Source organism: Silurus meridionalis, chromosome 4, assembly GCF_014805685.1.
Source record: "Silurus meridionalis isolate SWU-2019-XX chromosome 4, ASM1480568v1, whole genome shotgun sequence".
NCBI lineage: Eukaryota > Metazoa > Chordata > Actinopteri > Siluriformes > Siluridae > Silurus > Silurus meridionalis.
In genome coordinates, this window is record NC_060887.1 from 10,519,241 (window position 1) to 10,532,183 (window position 12,943).

The 12,943-nt window shown below is 42.7% G+C and overlaps 1 protein-coding gene across 1 annotated transcript; it reads right to left on the bottom strand.

The window, feature by feature from the left end:
- Positions 1-961: 961 nt before the first annotated feature.
- On the bottom strand, positions 962-12,000 carry efna1b (ephrin-A1b). Its single transcript, XM_046846923.1, has 5 exons — positions 11,714-12,000; positions 3,029-3,324; positions 2,020-2,082; positions 1,739-1,849; positions 962-1,616 (listed from the first exon to the last, which is right to left on the bottom strand). The coding sequence occupies exons 1-5, from the start codon at positions 11,803-11,805 to the stop codon at positions 1,492-1,494; spliced, it is 687 nt and encodes a 228-aa protein (XP_046702879.1). The 5' UTR covers positions 11,806-12,000; the 3' UTR covers positions 962-1,491.
- Between the last annotated feature and the right edge of the window lie 943 nt (positions 12,001-12,943).

Below are 12,943 nucleotides of genomic sequence, written 5' to 3' on the forward strand. Positions count from 1 at the left end.
GAAAAACACGACAATGTTCTATTTTTGTACGTATCACAATATGTTTTTTTATTTTCTTTCACATTTTTTGCACATTTTCATAATTAACAAAGGCATTATATAACTCTCTATGTACACTTTGTACACAATTATTTAGAGAACCACAGAAATAAAACACAGCTTGTCTTGGGAACTTGTAAAGTTCCACACATCCCTGCGTCCATGAGTGTGTGTGCAGTTGTACTGAGTGTGTATTGATGTCAGAAAAGACCAGCTCCTCCTTTCTCTCTCTCTCTCTCTCTCTCTCTCTCTCTCTCTCTCTCTCACACACACACACACACACACACACACACACACACACACACACACACACACACACACACACACACACACACACACACACACACACACACACAGAACAACTGCACATATGTCTATGTACATTTATGTCTGTTTGCTTGTATAGTGTCTGTCAAAAGTAAATATAGTGCTTCATTACATAAACCACCCTGTAATCTTTAAACAAAAAATAAACAAAAAAAACAAACATTAGCAAATGGCTACATATCAGCTTGCACATACATAAAGACATGCAAGTCTTTTCTTTAGAGGTCCAATAAGCAAGACCTACACTATATGGACAAAAGTTTGTGGATATTGATAAAAACAAGATTTATACAGGTTTTCATCTCATTCCACATTTAGTCCCCGTTTGCTGTTGTAATAACCTCCGTTCTTCTGAAAAGATTTCCCACAAGGTTTTGGAGTGTGGATTTTTGCGTTGGAAAGGGTGAGGAGGCCTGGGGTGTAGTCGACATTCCAATTCATCCCAAAGGTGTTTAATAGGGTTGAAAAGGCAGAGCTCTATAGCAGTCCATTCAAGATCTTCCACTCCAACCCATGTAAGCGATATCTTCATGGAGTTGACTTTCTGCATTGTCATGCTGGAACAGGTTTGAGTCTCCTGGTTCAAGTGAATGGAAATTGTTATGCTAGCACATCTAAAGACATCAGATACAACTGTGTGCCTTCAACTTTGTGGTAGGAACTTTTTGTTTATATAAACTGTATATATGACACTTATTTCGAAAACATAAATAAAAGTTAATTCGTATCTTGTAGTTGCTGCTATGAAAAGACATATTCTTTACACAGACACAGTCAGAATAATGAAAAAAAAAAAATACATGGGCAAACAGGGCAAGCTGTTCGGTAATAATCTCCTCTTTAAAAACAAAGAGTATGTAGAACAACGACAACAAAAAATCACAGTCACTCGCAAAAACACAAGCACGTCACTCAACAACATACACACCAGCACCCACGCTTCACATTGTTTGATGTGTGTATATATATATATATATATATATATATATATATATATATATATATATATATATATATATATATATATAAAATATAAAAATCGGTGTATAAAAACAAGTGTTTTAAGATCCAGCGACCAGCACCGGTAATAAAGTCTGTTCATCAGCAATGGAGCTGAAGCCGGTCTCAGTGTAAGGGCAGGAGGAAGACAAGCGCGAATGTGATGAAGAAGGAGACTGGCATAACGTGAACGGCAGAGCTGGAGCTGCCTACGCTCCTTTCAACAACTGGAATCATGGCAACAGGATCATCTAAAATAGAGCGAAGGAGAGAAAGTGAGAGGGGTGACGAGTTGCACTTCACAGCGGAGTTGTGAAACAAGCCCGCGGAGCTTAATACAGGGTTGACAGATCACTGATTTGACGTCGCTCACCTGCAGGAAGCCTGTTGGACGGGTTGTGCGTGCCTCCTGCGCCCGTTCGTCCGTGCTTTCCTCCCTCCGTCTCCTCCTCTTTCTCTGTCGTCTTCTTGTGGTTTTTGGAACCTAAGAGCATCAATCAGCACCGTTAGGAGAAACACGCAACACGAAAGCTGTAATTAAAGAGACGGGCTAAAAATAGTCGTCGACGTCGTCTGCTAGCGCAGGTATTGAGTAAAAAAAAGGGGGGGGCCGTGCTTTATGCTAGGAATGCCACTAATATATTTGGGGCTTACCATGAGATCCGACAACGACCTTTAACCGGAGACATTCGGCCCCATGCTGGTGCAAAGGCTTGGCTGTGGATTAAAAAAAAGAAAGAGAGAGAACATATAGAAATGTTTAGAAATGCAATAAAGGCCATAATCAGTGGCTATAAAAAATATTATGGGAACTTTTAAAAAAACCTAAATTCAACTTTAGACAGCTGCTTCGTCATAGGGGTTTTTATGTAAAGCTCTTTCTGCTCGCACGCTGGTTCCCAAGACTAAATAAAGGAGCCGGACACAATATCCCACGATGCATAGTGTTTATGGTAGAAAGTTATGCCAAATAAGTTCCGAATTTCGGAATCAAGTATTCCATTTGCAAAGCGGCCCGGTTCTAGTCTGTTCGAATGCGTAGATTGGAAAAATGAAACTAAAATAAATCGACAAATGATATGACCTTCCTTATTCACTTCATTGTAGTTCCTGAATAATTCGTCTTAAATACTGAATCGTTTCCTTATATGGAGTTATTTCAGACATTAAATCTGCAATGCGACCTGGTTCTAGGCTCTTTAAGTGATTCGATTCCTCAACAGGAACATCACACTGACTTGCATTCCTCCCTCATGTAACTAAAGACTTCTCTTATTAACTTCCTTGTAGTTCCTGAATCTTCTCGATGCCCTTATGAGAAGGTGAAAATGTATAAGGGCTGAAAAATGACCAGATGTGCTCTTTAAAAAGAAGTCTAGACCGGTTTCACTACATTTTTTACACCCCTACGTTCCACTCTCAGGAATAAAAAAGTACTACATTGTTCCTGAGGTGGAAACAAACAAACGTATCTTTAGTATATTATTTAAAGAAACACGATTTATGCACAATCTTTCAGCTGAAAGTTATTAGTTTGTAGGTGAAAGCACCTTTAAATACCTTCGGTAGCTTTATATTCGAGTGTGAATTTCGTTCTACGTTATCGTTCTGTAAAATGCATCTCGCACATCTAGACTCGTTCGTGTTTTTCTGTGACACTCACAGATGTAGTAGTAGCTCTCTCCTTGGCGGAACTCCTTGCCCAGCGTGAAAGGCGTGAAACGCTGGAACTTTTCGGAGAACTTCTCGGGCGCGTGGGCAGCGAAGGGCCTGGAGCACTCCCAGCGCAGCTGATCGAAGGAGTGCGGCTTGCACACATCGTAGTCCTCCATGTCCACCATGTAGAGCACGTAGCGCTCGGCCTGCTGCGACGGGATCTCGCCGTGCTTGTAGTGCGGGCAGATGATGTCCAGGTAGTCGTTGATGCTCACGTGCACCGTGTACTCGTCGTCTACAAAGCTGGACAGAGAGGGAAAGATTAAAGATGAGGGTTAAAGCGGAATTCTCAGGAGAAAGTCGAAAAAACGTTACACGCCCCGAACGAAAGCGTGCATCGGTCCCAGGCAAAAACAAAGGGATGATAAACGTTATCTAACGAGATCATGCACCCGTCATCTCGTCCTACTGGTTCTGTCAAAGGACATAAACACATTTTTTAAGACCATGAGTGCCTCCATCCCCTCCTCCACCTTTGTGTCTCCGTCAGTGTTTGTGTTTCTGTTTTCTGTCATGTGTGTTATGTGAAGAATTCAGATTGCGTGAGGAGGTAAAAGACAAACGTCTGACACGAGCGCTTGGATACAAATATCTATCTCTTTCTAACTAACCCTTTTGTCTCATTTTCGCAAGGTGCTTTATAATTATACAACTTTGAACTTTGGCGCATGCTGCTTTTGGTCAAGACCCGCGTCCTGCCATCTTTCCGCCGTTTATCAAAACGAAGACGGCTCAGGAGACGCCCAGGCTCCGTCTGCCTTCCCGGCGTCCCCCTTGGTGTGTTTACGACTTTACTGTCTGCGCCTGTCTCTGTCGTTCCTCTTGTTTTCCTGTCTTCCCTTTTGCCATGAACAGATCGTCTACTTCCATTGTTAAGTATCCTGCGTTGTATGCTTTACCAGATGAACACCTGAAATTTCTTCTCTTTCTGTCGTTTTTTTGTTTTTTTTTTGTTTTTTTTGGAGGGAGCATAAGTGATTCAAATCCTGCGGAAAAAGCAACACTTAAGAATGATTTAGAGTGATTGCAGTTTTGGATTTGAATAAGTGTGTAATTTTTTCCCCTAAATGCACCCCCTCGCCTGCGGTGACCACGAGGCCTGGTTGCACGGCAACGTTTAGATCCCGCTGTCTAATGAGGTGCCTGATTGGCTGCTGCTACCCGGCCGTGTTACTATGCTATAAACTCCGCTCGCAGATTTGCATTTTACAAACCCTGGGTCTTTAGGCGGTACATAAATGGCATGTGTGTATGTGCTGCCATCAAAGGAAATGCTGTCCTCTCCACCCTCACCCTCTTTCTCGTGTTGTTGTCGGGACCCCTGTTTGAGTTTCCGAGACGTGCTGGCTCCTGCGCCCCAGTCACACACTCTCTCTCTCACACTTGCATATACCCTTCCATCTACCACCACTGTTTCCCTCTGTTAGAATTAGCAGACCTGTCAAAACAGCCTTACAGTCTATTCAGAATGGGGTAACCACACACATGAACACACTGCTCTTGTTAGCACACAGGCTGCTGATGGGATTAGAGCCCATCTCGTCAAGCTTGTAATCAAAGCCATGTCCAAATGGCGGAAAGTATACGATGCTAAGCCTGGAGACTTTTCAGTGTGTGGGAAAATGACACACGTCTGTTTCGTAGCAAAATGCCTGAGAAAAACCTGTGTCTTGCTAACATTATTGAGGAACAATTAAACCTCCTGACTGCTCTGACCAGAGACCGACCTCCTTAATCACTCTGACGCCATTTGATCAGCACCATACGCAATACTGGGGAGATTTTTTGCTACTACCTCAAGTCAAGTCATCCGGCTAACAATCTGGCTATATGGCTAACAAACATATATTTATTAATGAATGCCATTTGGGCTACAGAACAAAAGAAAAATCTTTCTACATAAAAACTGAAATGTTGCTCGTGAGGTAAATGCTAGCATGCTAGCTCGTTTTGGTGACAAGTAGACATTTCGGAAGTGTTTTTTTTTTAAGTCGTGTTTTTCAAGGTATAATCAGAGGTACTACTGTTTTTATGCGATTTCGCTGAACAAACTGATCAACATGATGCATGATAACAGGGAGATTTTATGCTTAACATGACAAAAGTAGCGTATTGGTATTTTTAAAGCTTTTTCTGGCCACATTATAAAACATCCTGAGAATATGTCTACACAAAACTCTACATAAAGAAATCTCTCTTGTGAACTAAAACTTAGCTTGCTAGCTCTTTTAAGTGACAGAAAAACATGTTGGAAGTTTCCAAACCTGTTTTTTTTTTTGTGGTATAATCAGACATTCTCTTATTCATATTGATCACTTCTTGGGCTTAAATTGGGCCATGTATTTTCCTTTATAGGTTATTTCTAATCGATTTGAACAACACGGCTATTTGAATCGCCTTCCTGTCTATTCTCCTCGTCCCCTGCTCCTTTTCTTTAAAGCCGAGTTGATTAGGAGCTGTTGAAGACCTGCTCGCAATGTGGTTCTCTGAAAAAGAGCCTAAATGAGGCGTCATTAACACGCTTGAGGTTTTGCCTGGTGGAGTGTTGGTGCTCGGTGATGCCTGCAGTAAATGTGCGTTACTAATAGTGTGTGTGTGTGTGTGTGTATGTGTGTGTGTGTGTGTGTTTAATGTATCCACCTTGATCCGAGGGCCTACAATCACAAGAGCGTGGTTTGTTGTTTTTTCCCCCAGTCTTGGCCAGGCCACTTCAAACACTTGCTCAGCTTGTGCAGCCAGCCCCAGTTCTTGTTCCCGTGTGATAGTTAGCATGGTGAGGCGCTGGCTATGAGCGAGCGAGTATGGGATGTTTATGTGAAATCAGCTGCAGATCAAGCTGCTTCTCCTCTTTTTTTTTTATCGTCTATCGTTCTTCTGTTAACTCTGCGGCTTTAGGAGTCTGTGCAGCTGCAGGGCCTTAGGCTTAAAGCCCCAAAACAGAGAACACACACTCTGTGATTATGTCCATGTGTATGTGTGTATGGTTGTGTGTGTATGTACATCAAGTCTAACCTGCTAAGATTCGATACCTTCATCCTGTCCAAGAGCTCTGTCTGCCATATGTTATGTGTGCTTTTTGCATTTCTCTGCATGCGTGTTTGTGCGCGTTGGATGTGTGTGTATGTGCGTATGAAGAACGTGTCTCGTGATGTACAAGACGTTCGACCTGAACCCATCTTTCTTTCTCTCTCTGGAATGTCTCAAGCTGCCGAGCTGTCAAGCAGGTCAACAGAGTCAAAGTGCAGGGTCAGACGTTTCACACACACTGTCGGAGTCAGCACGACACACACACACACGGTACACAACATGTTCACTGAACACATGCCTGCCACACCAACTGCATTAGAATGGCAGTCAGCACTTCATACAATGCATACACACACACACACGTACGCCACACTTGCACACCTGTGTGCACTGTTTCTGCAAAACAGAGCGTGTGTGTGCATGTGTTTGTGTGAGTGTGTCGGGTGTTGGAGCATGTCGTGACAAGCGATTTAATTCTATTTTGGGGTTTTGTTCTTAGACTGCTGGGTAATAAAACCAGTCTATCCACACACACACACACACACACACACACACACACACACACACACACACACACACACACACACACACACACACCCTTACTCCTGTAAACAGCTCTATTACCAGAGTAAATTTTGGGGGGAAATTCCGTATTACTGGATTCGTCGATCGTTGCTTGGAATTGATACGTCATATGGATAACGTGATGCACAATTCCGTAGTTGTTTAAAGGCGACTGACTTTTCCGTTACTCATTCCTCGTTCTGATTGACTTCCTGTTGCCTTCATAAATATTGTGTGGGTGTACAGTTTTTCAGCAAGTACATAATAAACCTTCATCCAAAATGGCTACGAGATTTTAAGCTAAAATTGAAGATCGCGTGTCATGGAAACGTGTTAGATGAGCACAGCCGTGTCGTTCTGCAGGACTACCCGAGCCTGATGCTAATAAGCACATGATTCTCTCGCTATCGATCGGAGCAGTAATTAGTCCAGCCACAGAGGACCAGGTCGGAATGCTAAGTGGCTCATCTGCTATTCCCAGGTGCAATTATTACACTCAGCCTGCAGATCGCATAGCCCTTGTTTGAGAGAGAGTGATGTATGTGTGTGTGTGTGTGTGTGTGTGTGTGTGTGTGTGTGTGCACGCGCAGGTATTTGTGTGGTGTGTGTACACGTTTGACAGTGAAATTCTAATCAACTCAACGATGTGACTTTTCCTCAAACATTTTCACCTCTTTAAAAACTCGTTGGAGACGACTTGCCCTTTTTTCCCCCTGTGCTGCCTCCCAATTTCCATCCCATCCATCACTGTTCCTGTCTCTCCTCCCACTCTTTGTCCATCTTTTTATTTCTCTGTCTTCAGCCCATCCCCCTTTCTTTCAGTCTTTTTTCTCTCTGTTTTTTTCCTCCTCTTTAAGATCACATAATAAACCTCTTCATTGCGACTAATTTTTAAGCGAGTCGCCCCTTTCTTTTTGGTCAACCCCCTCACCCTTCTCCCCATCCACCCATCCCCCCCACTACATCATCCCTTTCTGTCTTAAATGCTTGTCTCTTTCACTTTTAAATGGATGCTAATTGCTAGCTGGTAGGACATCCTGTAATGTGACCCGTTTCCAGCTGTGTGTGAAGTCACCCGACTCTCTCTCTATATATATATATCGCTTAATAGGATATGGATTTTGTCTTTATTCGTTTGTGTCTAAGGTTAAAAAAACAAAACGTGCATTAGCCATGCAAGCGTTATGATAATGATTGGGTTCAAGGCGCTCCCTAGGTGGCAACAGTGTGCTAAGTGTGACTACCAAGGCCTGGGTGTAAAATAATCCAATCAGGCTAGACGACAGCGCAGACACTAATTAAAACACCCCGGCCTTCGTGAGTAAACAAGCGCTGTCGGATCGAGGGATCGCAAAACTGTGTGTATGCTACGAGAACAATACCTTTCAGGGAACCAACAGAAAGCGGTGACAGGAAAGCGCTGACTTCTTTAGTGTGGTGAGAATCTAAACACTAATCAGCGTGGGAGACGGCGAGCGGAGATGGTGTAGAGAGGTGGGAAAAAAACACATTACGTCCAAAAGGGGGGAAAAAATAAATGAAGTGCAGGAAGAGACTGTAAGAACAAGGACGTGGAGAAGAAGAAATCGGAGGCAAAAGAGGAAGTCTGGGACGGAGATAAGAAGAAGAGGTGGGGCGTGGGGCCTGAAAGTAAAGAAAACATAAGGAAGAGAAACAGAATGGGTTGGGGGGAAAAATCTACTTAGGGTGAATGAACATAAAAATCTAAGCAACAACCCAGTGTAAGACGTCGTACAGTTATACATAAGAGGTCATGATTAGTCAGGTGAGATAGAGGTGGGTGTTTTTTTTCTGGATTAGTGATGATTTTGGTGTGAATGCTTTTTCCCAGGCCTTGGATTACAAACCTGTGGCTGTGCTGCAGACGAGTACGTGATTAAAGCCGGACTGTCAGAGGAAGCCTCAGAACGCCAGAAGGCACACGACACTATTCAGAGCGTCCAACTCGCTAAGAAGAAACTGCTGTCTCCTTCTTAATCAATAAAATGTCCTCAGGGATTTACAGACCGAAAAACAATACGCATTATTTGACAAAAAAAGAGAAGGTGTAAGTTTTGCTGAACTTCCCAAAAGGACAAAAAAGCACTTTGTTGATGTCAGTACACACACACACACATTAAAAAAAAAACAGGGAGTCTGAGGGAGTGGAGATGGAGAGTGGAACAGAGAGGTACCAGGAAAAATAGAGAGAGGGAGGGGGAGAGAGATGGGGAAATGTCCAGAGGATGAGTGGACAGCTGACGGTCAAGTATAGACGTGCATCTGCTGCCAGTGCTCCACACTTACTAAATATACCCAAAGCAGTCATTCCAAGTCTGTGTATGTCTGTGTGTGTGTGTGTAAGAGACCCGTGTGTGACCCGTACATTAGAGGACAATAAATACCCCTCCAATCCCTTTCACTGATGAATGCTAATGAAGAAAATCATTAAAAAAAAAAAAAAAAAAAAAAATTAACACCCAGTCCCTGCCCTATGACTTTTACCCCAGCTGTTGCTAACTTCATCACCCATAGCACACAAACACGCACTCGCTGCAAGCCGAGGCACGCCGACACGGCTCTGCTTGAAACAGGCGCTCACAAACAAGTCTGTGTAAACCCAGACGGGGTGTAAAAAACATCACAGCTGACAGGCCCGTCACCCTGGGCATACCCACGCCAAACCTGAGAGGCGACTTTTCCCAAGTTGCACGCAAAGGGCTTTAAATCATTACCGTCCATCATACATCTGCACACACGCTACAAACACACAGCGCGCCCTCGAGCGACTGGTGTGATGCGTATCTGAGTGAAGAAGTGTGTGCATTTGAGTACGACTCTTCTCTTAAAACACTAGGGCCATCCATTAGGGACTAATCCACTCAGGGATTGATTAATGGAGTTGTGATATATCACTGAATTCGGCAGGACGTTCAGAGAAACGATTATCTCCGGCACGACGTGAAAAAACTGCATAGAAGATTAAAGGTGATTGACAAACCCGCGCTGCATTTTCTCCCTTCTGTCTTCTTTAACGGTCATAATGCGGTATAAATAAATCAGCACTCACATCAGATTATGGCATTCTGGTTAGCAGGAGTGGGCTGCGCGCGGTTTGCGAGTAGGCCGACAGCTTGCTAGCTATATTTAGTAATTGTCAGGCGATTTTGCCTTGTCTTGTATGGATTTCTTATATTAGTTTCATAAGGAAAAGCCTTAGAGTGAATGTGGACCGTGACAAGGTTAAAAAACCTGGACCAGTACATAAGCTTCTTTCATCCATGTCTCATATTCCTTTTTGTTTCTCTCCTTCAAATATAAATCATACCTATTCACTCATTCCTGCTCAATCTCAGCACCTCAGGCTGACATCACATTTCTGCTTCTGAAAAAAGTTTGACCTCTAGCCCACGTTCTCCTGGTTTTGCCTCTCCATTTCCTCGCCCAGCTGTTGATCCTGCCCCCCCCATCTCTCTCTCTCTCTGCACTGCCTGAAAATGAGTCAGACTGTTCCGAATCTGGTCGGAGCAGGAACAGGTAGTCGAAAGTTACGCAATCCTATTAATGCTGACGCACCCTATCACATGCGACACCCTGAGTTTTACTCATGGCAGAATCATCCCAAAAAAACAACGATTTCCAACGATCGATTTCTAGAGTGATGACTAAGTCTTTATGACGCAACAAAACAATGACAGGTCTTCTCATGAACAAATCTCGATTCCTTGATTCCTCTTTATCACCAGGGGGGAAAGTACACAAGAAATCATAAAAGCTGTTTACGATCAACCATGTGACTGCGGCTCACTGACCTGTGAGACATATTCCCGTCTAAGACTAAAGACTTAACACCCTGTGTGCTAAAAGCCTGCAACAGTCCACCATTCTTTCTTCAGGGTTTTTTTTTGGGTTCTAAAAGATCGATACGATCACCCCGAACGGCCCTGTCTAGTATTGATCCCCGTAAAGTGCCTGTTTGTCATTTCAACCTTTCAATGCAGAGTGAAATGAGAACACAATCAATGACACAAACTACATTTCCACACACACACGCGCGCGCACGCACGCAGAGTAAAAAAAAAACCTACTGTGCTGATTTAACACTAGCCATGTTTACATAATTCCAGATGGACATGTACAAACACAGTAAAGGTTAATTTAACCTTGGGGGAATTTGCTGTGCAGGTTCGAGCTTCATTCCCTGTCTAATTGCCCTGGCAGGCCTGTGTGCCTTCTTGCCCCTGGTAACACACTGTAACATAAGACTTCCCTCTTAAAATTAGTAGCCTACTACAGACATGCCTACTGTCTAGTATGCTTATGGGCTGTCTATTTATTGCTGGGGACGTGTGTGTGTGTGTGTGTGTGTGTGTGTTATTGAGTGATTGTTTAATCTGATTAGTCTAACTGTTTGTCATCATGCTTGAGATCCCTGTCTGTGTGTATGTGTGTGTATATCTATCTATCTATCTATCTATCTATCTATCTATCTATCTACACACACACACACACACACACACACACATACATATACGTGTGTGTGTGTGTGTATATCTATCTATCTATCTATCTATCTATCTATCTATCTATCTATCTATCTATCTACACACACACACACACACACACACACACACACACACATTTCTACTACTTCCACACACACTTTCTACTATTAAAGCTTGCATACATACATATACGTGTGTGTGTGTGTGTGTGTGTGTGTGTATGTTTTAGTGTGGAGGTTGAAGTAATTACAGTCCAGTGTCATTTAAAACTTGGAAGCAAAAATAAATCCAGAACCTCATGAGACACAACACACACACACACATTTCTACTACTTCCACACACACTTTCTACTATTAAAGCTCGCACAAATGGCGTCGCTCGCGCATTGCATCCAGTGCGCGCGCGTGCGGCGTAGACGGCGCATCCTATTTAATAGCAGTTTATATCACGAGAAAATGCATGCATGAAGTCAAGCACACAAGTGCAGGAAATCAGAATAAATGTGGAAAAAACAATAATCTGGAGAGATACTCACTTTGGGTTGGTTCTGTTCCAGTAGACGCTGTGGCGCTCCGCGGAGACGCACCAGGCACTGAGGAGCGCGCACACGAACCACAGCAAATCCATGGGGTCGCCTCTTAACCAAGTTAGTCTTTTTGTTTTTAAGAAAAATAAAAAGAGAGAAAGGGGCAAATGACAGACTTTGCAGAGATGAAAAAAAAACGCGAGGTTCCGCTTGTCTGGATCCTGGTTGTGTACAGGTCGTAGGAGTAACACAGCAACAACACTATTCAACAAATTACCGCGAGATGGGAATAAACACGGCGCGGCGCGTGCTGCTAGTTTTAATACTTGGCCACGCCTCTGGATTGAGCTCGACCAATGACAAGGATGGAGTACACTATGGCCACGCCTACGCGTAGTGATTTTTTTTTTTTTTTGCTCCCAGCTTGGATGAATAAATTACTATGCTTGAGGCGAGTGGTGACAAATGGTTAGAGCTAAACACACACACACAAACACACACACACACACACACACACACACACACACACACACACACACACACACACAAATATACTTATTTCCACATCCTACAGACGTCAACAAAATTTTTTGCAAACTATTCCAGTTGTATGAGTCTTACTGTGTGCTCAGCCTTCTATTCATTACATTTTTTTCTTAAAATTTTTGTAATTTAATAAAAAATATATATATAATGAATGAAAACTGGAGGTTTTTTATGCCAATGTTGGCACTAACTCAATCATTAAGGTTAATTAAACTTATAACTAACATATAAATTCAAAATGTATAACCTTAATCTCAGTGAAGCCGCTTTCAGACAATGTCCATTGTTAAACATGCCATACAAATAAAACTAAACATATGAACTGTAAATATGAACTATAAATATGAACTGAATTGAATTCAAGTAGTTTGGCCATTAATAGCATTAGTCCAAGCGAACAAAATCACCCCATCTTGCGTATTATAATTTAAGACGAAGCCGCCTTTCTGAAAACGGATACAATTATAATAATACATATTATATATAATATTTATTCATATTTTTGGGAAAATTACATCGCGTGAGTAAGTGCTGACAACAAAACCAGACTTTTTTTTCATGGGTGTCAGTCAAAGTGTATAATCCTAGCAAGCCTTCTCTGTGTGTGATAAGGATATCATGGCCTCCCCTGTAGAGTCACAGAGGCTTTTCCTTCTTTCATCCCACTCATCCAGCGGCTCCTGGTGTTCTTAA

Coding starts and splice junctions, on each gene's coding strand:
- efna1b (XM_046846923.1), bottom strand. CDS start 11,805: ATGGATTTGCTGTGGTTCGTGTGCGCGCTCCTCAGTGCCTGGTGCGTC. Junction 3,325..11,713: donor TGGAACAGAACCAACCCAAA/GTGAGTATCTCT, acceptor CTCTCTGTCCAG/CTTTGTAGACGACGAGTACA. Junction 2,083..3,028: donor AGAGAGCTACTACTACATCT/GTGAGTGTCACA, acceptor TTTAATCCACAG/CCAAGCCTTTGCACCAGCAT.